The sequence below is a fragment of the Centruroides sculpturatus genome, unplaced genomic scaffold, assembly GCF_000671375.1.
Source record: "Centruroides sculpturatus isolate CEXI.00-Female unplaced genomic scaffold, Cexi_2.0 scaffold228, whole genome shotgun sequence".
NCBI lineage: Eukaryota > Metazoa > Arthropoda > Arachnida > Scorpiones > Buthidae > Centruroides > Centruroides sculpturatus.
The window spans coordinates 138,403-149,208 of record NW_019384467.1 but is presented as its reverse complement, the minus strand read 5'-3'; the positions used below and the strand labels follow the sequence as shown (position 1 = coordinate 149,208).

Here is a 10,806-nt window from a genome sequence, read left to right as displayed (position 1 = left end):
ACTGATACATAAAATTTTAAAAAAGTATATTTAAAATATTCAATGGAGCAGGAAATTTAAATTAAAATATTTCAAAAAATTTTTTTAAACAGGAGGAAATATCTCAATCTGTTCTGACTTTAGGGACATATTAAATTAATAATTTAAATAATTGCATCAATGTTACTGCATGTTGGTTTAGATTTGTTAACAATTCAACATATTGATAAATGCACTGTACGCGGATTGAATTTTATGATAGGTAACTTATAGTTTTATAATGAAAGTGAGAATAAATAATTCCTTTTTTGTTATAAGTGGTGTATGAATGTGTTCATCGCTTCTAAAGTCGGAGCAGATTGAGAGTTTTCGTCGTATTTAAAAAAAAAAGTTGAAATATTTTAATAAAAATACAACAAATGAACAGTCATATTTCGAGGCAAATGGCCCAAAGATTCGCACCCTGTAAAACCCCTAGTAGCCTACAATGTTTCTGGGTGTTATGAATGTGATACTTGAAATGGCGCAATTTTATTGGTTAGGTAGACAGAATTAATATTTTTCAGCATAAAATAGTCGTTGACTTCAGCTTGCACGAGAAGATGATTCAAGACATCCAAAAATTTTTTATAATTTTAATTGTAACGCATCCCTCAGCCGAATATGAAATGTAATCGACTACCCAATCAAAGTTTGTGAAAAATGGAACAAAAAACATTTAAACTCGGTACCCTCGAAAATCCCAAAAAATATATTAGGCATGGAACGAATCAGACCTCAATATTTCATCGTCATCATCAATAAACTTTATTGTATTAGGATTATTCTGTTACATCGAACTTCAATATTTCTATTAATTACATTGATTGATTATATTACATTAATTGACAAACTAATAGATTTTTGGTTAAAAAAGATACTTTTTTTCGTACGACACTCTATGAACAGTTAATTCCACCGTGTGGAACTCTATCAATTTTTTCGGTGTTCGATAAAATCTTGGAAATACTTGAGAGACAATCGGAAAAACGATAGACCTGTGGCGTAGCGTGGGTGTCAGCCGCCCGGGACGGAGGAAAATTTCGCCCCCTTATTTAGGTATTTCAATTTAAAAGACTAAAATTCAGTTTCGTCACAAAATAAGTAATGAAAGATTCCGTGCTCGTTTCAATCGGTCCGAATCGTAGGTGCGACTAGTGTTGCCACCTTTTCAAAATCGCTGACCCGGACGGCAAGTGAGGTTTGTTGGAACAGAAATTCTTGACGCATGTGCAGTGCATGGCGATTCTAAATCAGTTAGTTACTAGAGAGACTTGGGTATGAGTAACATAAGTAACTAAATGTAACATAAGTAACTAAAAACAACTATAGATGACCTCGCTCTATCGGATATTGGAGACGTGTACGAATACGAATCGCATTAAAAAAAAAAAAAAAAAAAGTCGGAGGGTTGCGCACGAAATTCCCAGACAAAATTAATAGTTCACCCGGACAGTGAGTCGATTTCCGAACTGTCCGGGCGAAAACCGGACGGGTGGTAACACTAGGTGCAACAAAAATATGAAATGAAATGGTTCAAATTTTTACAAGATATTATTATTATTTATTGCGAAATTTTGCCGCCCCCACTACGCTACGCCACTGCGATAGACTCTCGATTATCTATCGATACAACCACATACTTGGACACCATCTTTCCCGATACATCGGCTTACGACCTCGTAATATTTACAAGACTTTACAATATCGTAAATTGCGATATGCTTTGTAAATACGAGTCTTTTTGTATTTGGTAACTTACGATACGAGGAGTTTATGAATCCGGGCCCAGAATGACAGAGTGGTCCTTGAAAAGTTCCATTGAAGTTGCTCAAACTGTGTCGAAATATACTGTATAAAGAATAAACTAACAAACTTTCTTCTTTATATTAGATGAGTTTTTATGTTATTTTTGTAGCTCTAGTTTTGCGTTTCAAAATTCATATTATAATGACATGATTGAGTTGTGTTATCACCTGTCAGGACAGTCCGGGAATTTCCTAGAAATTATGAAATTACGATGAAACAAAGTTTTTGCAGATATTACAAATCTACACTATTTTAACAGCGGAAGAACTCACATTCACTGAAACTCATCTGCAATTCTGCCATGTTAGTCTGTTATTCCGACTTGTGGCGCGCAATCTGTCGACCTTTTTTGTTTTCCTATTTTGCATGTACACTTCTTCAATTTTCAATAGAGCTAAGTCATCTGTACCTGTTCTTTCTTAATTTAGGTTACTTACGTTACTCCTACTCAAATCCCTAGTCCCTAACTGTAAGTGATTTAGAACTAGCATGCACGTTTTCCTTCGCTTTGTAAAATGACATTGCGCATGCGTCAGAAACTTTTGTTCGAACAAACCTGACCTGCCGTCGGGTCGACGATTTTGAAAAGGTGGCAACACTATGATTAGTATCCACAGGTATCAATAATGTTTACAGAATAATTATATATATATATACAGTCTGTGTATTTTATCTCTCAAAAAATATTAAGGATTAATTTTTAAAAACATAACTTATTATGTAATGAATTAAAATATTTAATTAATTCTACCAGTAGCCTATACCTAGGTATTAACCAAAAATTGCCGATATAATTATTAAACAGTGCGTTTAATATTCGTTACTTAAATAAAAAATTATTAATTCTATAAATGAGTGTATTTTTATACATTTAATAAAAAATTTAAATATAGTAAATGAATTATCGAATATCTGAGCGTGATATTTAACATTTATTGTTTGTTTATTGGATAAAAACAATATGAATAGGACTTACTTACATTTAATTAAGGAACTTTCTTAACAGATATTTAATACAGTTTACTCGATTATTGTAAATTTAACTTATTCCTTGCTTAATACTTTTGTCTGATGATAATTTTACAGATTTTTTTAAGTTCGGTAGGTGTTTTCAAAAGTAACTTAATTACCAGTAGATCACAAACCACAAATTTTTTTATGATTATAAACATTTACATTCTTTCTTTTGTCTGTCTGTCAATTTAAAATTCTACAATATAATAGAATTACTGTGTACTGTACTGTACATTCACTTTTCGAAAAATTTTAGTTACAGTTCAGAAGTTTTCCAAACGTCATTTTTTCGTTATTATTGAATCAGTACAGAAAAGCACGTTGTCAAACCTAACAATCAAAAAATGGTGATCAGAAATTCTTTACCTTTTTGTGAAATCATGTGACAACAGTAAAAAAGAAAAAACTAAATGTTATTAATAAAATAGTGTTTTCTATTAAGTAGTATTTATTTTTGTTTCATATTAATATCTTAAAAACTATAGTAAAAAATATTGAACTGATACTACATAATTAGTAATAAATTAATATATGTAAATCATACCCAGTCAAATTCATTAATTCGGTTTCATATTTTATATTAGCCTGTTAGTCTATATATAAAAGTTTTAAACAGTAAATCAGACTAAAACAACGTAATAACATTTTTCAATTTATTATTTTAATTTGTAAATTTGTAAGTGTATTTGAATTTCCATAGTTTTAAAGTGAAAATTTTGTTTTATATATAACTTAATCGTTTTTCGATTACAATATAATTTGGCAAATCATACCCATATTAATTAAATTAATTCATTTATTATGGCAATTTACTGATCATTATGTCTGATTTATATGTCTAAGTTAGTAATGTTTTTAGATAATTTAAAGCCTAAAACATAAAAATGACGAAACAAAATATTTTTCTCCTTTTTTTACAATATGCTGCGAGGTAAATTATTAGCAANATAAATGTAAATACCCTGCACTGAGGTGATGTACGTAATAAACAAGGGAGCAAGCCGAATCCCAACAGAAGCTCTGTACTTCAGATATACTAATAATATATTCTAATTATACTAATATATTATAAAAATAGCAGATTGTCATTGGCAACAGCAAAACAGTGGAAACATCATTCACACTTGTTCACAGAAAGACTGTTGTTCACCTCACATAACTGCCGAACGGAAAGTCTGTTGTTCTCAACCAGTCCATTGCTCAAGTCACGTAATGGCTAAACAGAAAGTCCATTGTTTGCAGCATCCGTTATACAAGGCACCGCTGTATATATATATATATATATATATTTTTTTTTTTTTTATTTTTTACTGTCAAAAAAAACCAAACAAAAAGTCTTCAGAAGTTTTGTGTATATAAAAAAAAATATACACAACACTTTTGAAGATTTTTAAGCAGAAGAAGAATGTTTACAAAAAAGTGCTTACTGCATTAAAAGAATTGGGACCCCTTGTTGGGATCTCAACACAATATTGCTTTTCTACAGTTTACAGTATTGTTATAATGAGTGAAATGATCAAAACTACTAAAGGAATGTGAAAGATTACTCATATTTTTCATTTTACAATTTCTGTACACCTTACATTCATATAAAATGTAAGGTGTATAATCCCATTGACATTGTCAAAATGACTTCATTTTGATTAAAACTTTGCCTGTCAACTTTTCTCAAAATCACAGGTTACAAAATAACAGCACTATTTTATTAATAATTAATATTACATAATTTTTCTAAAGATAATATAAGATAGGAATCTAATTTCCTAACATTAACTAATAATTACAATAAGTTTTGAATTAAATTTAACAATTTTGTTTAATTTCTATTTAATAATTATTGAACTTAATTCAAAATAATAATGAATGAAACTAAAGGTGACTTTTTGCTTTATTTTTTAAACTCTAATCAATGTATTTCTACATTAAACTAACATTTATATAAAATTTAAAATAATATTAATAAAAAAACTTTCAATTCCAACATATGTTAGCAAAGACAATACCTTTTTACTTTCTATTTCAAAAGCTGTTGTCTTTGTTACTGCCTATTGTAAATTTACTATACTTAAATTGAAGTATTTCTATATGTAATAATAAACATGCAATTTCATTGAGATTATAGTACAAATATTTAGAAAGAGAAAATAGTTTAATTATGTATTTTCTTATAGGAAATTGAAATAATGAAAAGAAAATTAGATGAACAGCAACAGGTACAAACTACAAGTCAAAAAGTAGAAGATAAATTGAAAGTAAGTAAAATTGTGAGATAAATTTATACATGTATTTACAATTATAAAACAACGTAATAACATTTTTCAATTTATTATTTTAATTTGTAAATTTGTAAGTGTATTTGAATTTCCATAGTTTTAAAGTGAAAATTTTGTTTTATATATAACTTAATCGTTTTTCGATTACAATATAATTTGGCAAATCATACCCATATTAATTAAATTAATTCATTTATTATGGCAATTTACTGATCATTATGTCTGATTTATATGTCTAAGTTAGTAATGTTTTTAGATAATTTAAAGCCTAAAACATAAAAATGACGAAACAAAATATTTTTCTCCTTTTTTTACAATATGCTGCGAGGTAAATTATTAGCAATTGAGAGATTCCGTTACATAGTGCAAATTTTTACCACATGGTAATATTTTTAACACTAGCAAAATAAATCAACTAGCGATTAATGATACATCCGCGAAATAGCAGCATAATGTTAATGCTGTTCGACAGTGCCTGTATGGGGGATATAAAACGGAAAATAATTCCTTGCGTTATTTTCCAAAATTACATTCAGTCCAACAATATTTACCAGACCAGAACGGTTCAGGTCCTGGTCTGATAAATACTGTTGGCCTCCATGCATCATGGAAACATTTCGCAGCCTAGTGCAGCGAAAGAGTGCAACGATTCTAATTCGTTAGCACCGACACTTAGGATCCGTTAATAATTATATAATCAACTATTCCGTCGGCGGAAAAAAGTGTAAATAGAAAATGGTCTTCAGAAAAAGCTTTTTCGAAAATGTAAATTTTGCAGAATAAAAAAGTTTTCGAACAAGCACATCTTTTATTATTTTTCAGGACGTTAATTTTTTGTAATTATTAAGATAATTTTATAAATTCTTTTATAAAAACAATACTTTTCATAATTTCTTCAAAATCAAGCAGAAAAACAAAATTTGCATATTTATTCAATGACATTCATTTTTTAAAATTATGTATACAATAGCGCGTATGGCTGTACTCTACTTCCCCGTACAAGTCAGTATGTTTCAAGACCTTTCGCGTAAGCGGAAATAAAATACAAACGGGCGGATGGGCGAGAGGTTAACATTAAAAATGTGTCCTCAAGAATTATGAATTTGCTTTCTCTTAGAAAAGCTCTCTCATTATATTATTAATTAATTAATGATATAAATATCATTAATGCAGAAAGATGTTCTTAAACTGCTTGTTCTGTTCAATGATTGTTGTGCAATTTAAAGCATTGTTTTGATTTCTGAAAGTATAAAAATGCGTAAAATTAAACATCTTAATTTGTAAAACAAAATAATAATTTTTAATCATTTATACTCGTATTTTGTCAAAATACCTAATAAACGATTACTGTAATCTCTTACTAAATACAGTGGTGCCTCGTAGAACGTACGCCTCGAATAACAAATGCTGCGAACAACGGGCTTTTCGTTCGGCAGTTACGTGAGGCGAACAACGGTCTTTCTGCGAACAAGTGCGAATGATGTTTCCACTCTTTTGCCGTTGCCAATGACAATCTGCTATTTTTATAATATATTAGTATTATTAGAATATATTATTAGTATATCTGAAGTAGAGAGCTCCCGTTGGGATTCGGATTGCTCCCTTGTTTATTACGTACATCACCTCAGTGCAGGGTATTTACATTTATTCAAGTGTTGTGCAAATCATGGCTTCTAAAAAATCAGAAAGGTGATTTCAATTGAAACAAAGCAAGACATCATCAGGAGTGAAAATTGACAAAAACTTCTTTGCCAAATGGGGAGAAGTTCAGGTGTTTACCAACACTCATTATCCAAACAGAGCTGAGGCCAACAGGATCAATGATCTCTACAATGACACCCTTGCCCGTCATTTCCGACAGGTGTTGAAGAAGAAGAGAGAGAAACAGACTACCTTGGACGTGTTTTTCAAGAAGCCAGTCCACAATGGGGCAGAATATTTCAAATATAGGACTAGGCTTACATCAAGCATATGTTTTGACGCAAAAATATGGAAGCGTATAAATTTCGAGTCATTAGTTTTTAATTTTATTCTATATAAAGTCAGCATATAACTAACAAGTTTATGTATTATTTATGTAGTCATGGACGTAAGAATGAATATGCTTGTAATGATATTTTTTTACTAAATTTTTTTGTCAGATAACATTATTGATTTATAAGGATAAAAGAAAATAGCTTTTAAATATATCGTTGATCTTCACAATGTGTACTAATGAAAACACGACGTTTAGTATTGACATAAGTGAAATTCGATCATTTGATTCATTTTGGTTTTTGAGAGAGATGATTTATTAATTTAGCGACTTGAAACTAACTAGAAAATAAAATATAGTTACTAATAAAATTTATATTTATATCAAAATATTAAAGAATCGATCAGCAGTTTTAAATGGCTTCTTAAATAACAATCGAAACTTTTGTTGAAATCTCTGAGAATTGAGTCTATGAGTAATGTGCTCATAGACTCAATTCTCAGATTATCATACTACTGAAATCTAAATATCTTTATACGATATTTAAACTTAAATTGTATAGCGAAATTCTGTTTTTTTAATTGGAAAGATCTTCGAAAATAAGAAAGTTACATGTAGCCATGGCCCGTGTAGACCTATCGTTGTGATTTAGTAACATTACAATAACTTTTTTTGTTGTAGAAAAAGTTAAAATCCCGGAATATTACTCCAATTCTGGGATTTTCAGATCAATAACAACAGTCGAGTCCCAGGATACAGGATTTCGATTTCTCTGGAAACTAGTTCGTACCACAATTTCGTGCGGATAACCTGCGACGGTGTATATCTTGCAGAAAACCACAGAACGAAAGTACAGTAAAACTCGTATACCCCGCGCCTTCGGGGTGGCTGTTGAAAGTAAGATAATTACTATTAGGCACTTCAGAACATCATCTTAGGCATTAAAATATTTTTTGAGTTTCATTTTTGTTAATAAATTATTCTAGATATACATAAATAACCAAGCCCAAATATTCTATTAATTTCCGGGTTATTTGGACACGGGAATATACGTTTTGGCGCGAAAAAAATTTCCTGTTAATTCATTCTCATCATTTGACATTAATGTTACTTAAGTTAAAGTCACTGTTATTGTAAAAGCAATTTATAACAGAGTCGTTTCGCTACTTTTATAGGAAACGCCGTTTATTAATGATTATCTGACATTTTGTAAGTTATATATTTTTTCTAATTAACAATATTTAACTAGTTAAAAATTATCATCTTAGAATCGCAGAATTATTAAGATTTAAAATAAGACATTTTATTTAATAACAGGATGAATTATTTTTATATATCTGCAATCTGCAACTGTATGACTTACAAAAGGAGGGGGAAACTCCTTTATTTTTATTAACAGATTAAATCATTAATAAAGCATGTAATAATTTAACAGATTTAATAATTTGTTACAAAAATATAAATTTATAAAATTTTTCCGAATTTTATATTATTAAACTGAAAGAAGAAAATTTAAAGAAAAATAAGCTAAGGTATTTTGTTTCACAATCAACATTATTACAACGAAAATTGCAAAATGATAAATGGTACCATTTAAAATATAATTTTTTGCACTTCGTTTTCAGACTAATTTATTAAGGAAACCTTCCCTCAGAGTGTGAAGGGTAATTGTGAAGAGTTTCGAAAGAATTAAAATATTTCGAAAACAAATTTTATTGATATTTTATTGAACATTGACATTAAGTAACATTGATGTCAAATTAATGGAGAATGTTTTTCTTGTGCTGAAGCATACTAGACCGTTATTTGGACTAGTTTGGTCAACTATTAGAACTCTTAACCATCCGCTTTTTGAGGTTTCTTTCTATGTATCCTCTGTGTTCGGCATTTGTCTGCCTTTTTCGCCAATGATTTTCAATATCAATCTTTTCCCTTTACACTTTGTTTTTAAAATAATTTTTTTCAATTATACTGAAACATCTTCCTAAGTTATTTTCTCATATTTCTGTCTGGCATGGAAGGTGAAGACACTGGCAATTTTGATAATTGTTCTGCAAAAGATAGTAGATCATAATGAGCAGCAAAGATATTTTTTCAGATTAAGCAAAATAGCAGAAATTGTTATGGTTATGCCATATACTGTATAACAATGCTAGAAAGGAGAGAGTCTTAATCATTATAAAGAAAAACAATACTGACACCAGAAATTCTTTGCAGAATGATGGAATGTTGTCTTCTCTGATTACTTGTAAGTCTTTAATTCTTCATTTAGTTGTGTGATGCCAAAATGCACCTGAGCAAAAAATTTTCAGACAAGAAATCCAATGCATGTTTATATGGACTTTTTTGCTTAGAATAATTCATACTATCATCTCCCTAAAAGTTACTTGGATCATCATGAATGTTTTGTATGTAGATGTCCTGCTGTCAGCTATGTGCACAAGAAGTAAAAGCACTTGTGCAACCCTGTAGAAATCTGTGTGACTGCATGTATGCACAGCTTGCAAGTTGCAGTGGTTATCAAGAAATATTAAATTTATGTAATTTATGGCTGATTCTGATCTTTTGAAGAAAGCTAAGGCTGCTACTATAAGTTATAATGACTATTATTGTAAAAAGTAGTCTTTTTTTTATTCAAACTGTACCTGGACTGTTGCATATACCTTTAAATGTACTATACTGTACATGTATTGTAACTTTAATTTAGTCAGAATAAAAAGTTAGAAATGTTCTATACCAGTGGTTCCCAGACTTTTTTTTACAATCCGGTTTGAACATTAACAAATTTTGCAACTCCACAACAAATTTATACATACAAATTTTATTGAATAAATTCTATTTAAATTTTACTATTTTAGAGGAAAATATTAAAAACATAAAAGTAACAACCAAAAAAAATTAATTAAAATAAAATTTCCATAGATAAATTTTTAATTGTTTTACTATAAATTTGAAAATTATCATTTTGAATTGCCTGCATTTTTGACAAAGCTCATAAAATCAAAGTCAATTTTTGAGTTGCCTCATTTTTATTTCAATAAGAAATTTTTTGAAATAGTTGATGATTTTCTTTCAAAAAATGTAATAGCTCTTTTGATGTACTGTACTGTACATTGGATGATTTGTTTCCAAATGTCTAACTCTTTAAACATGAGATCGGTCAGCATTGCCTTAATCCATTTGAGATGAAATTGGCCAAAGGGAAAGTTGTTTGATTGGTTTTTCCATACAAATTCCCTTCATAGCCTGAGGGATAAAAACAATTTCATCTCCAGATACATAGAAGAAATTTCAAAGCTTAGACTTATGATCTTGAAAAAGTTTGCTAAAGATTATACAAAATGATAGAATGCGCACCTTTAACTTTCTTATATGGAAATCCATATTTTAAAAATTCTGCAACATATTTCCTCTTTCTTAAAATTATTGTTTTTGGCTAATTTGTTTATATATTTTATATATAAATATATATATAAAGAAATGCACTAATCCTTGTATTGTTGTTGTTTGTTAATCTTTTTCAATCAAGTGTTTTTATATATATATACAGTGGTGCCTTGTATAACGTACTTAATCCGTTCCAGGTGCACATCTGTTAAGTGAAAAGTCTGTTATACGAAACGCGTTTTCCCATAGAAATACATGTTAAAACATATAATTCGTTCCACAGCATAAAATAACCGTACTGTACCATAAGAAGAACCAAATTTGTACTAC

The 10,806-nt window shown here is 29.3% G+C and overlaps 1 protein-coding gene across 1 annotated transcript in view; it reads left to right on the top strand.

Moving 5' to 3' along the window:
* LOC111621070 (homer protein homolog 2-like) overlaps positions 1–10,806 on the top strand; it is a 274,865-nt gene that overhangs the window by 255,063 nt on the left and 8,996 nt on the right. Inside the window, exon 8 of the mRNA XM_023363129.1 lies at positions 5,013–5,093. Within this exon, the coding sequence (XP_023218897.1) occupies positions 5,013–5,093 (81 nt within the window). The remainder of the gene's footprint in view (positions 1–5,012; positions 5,094–10,806) is intronic.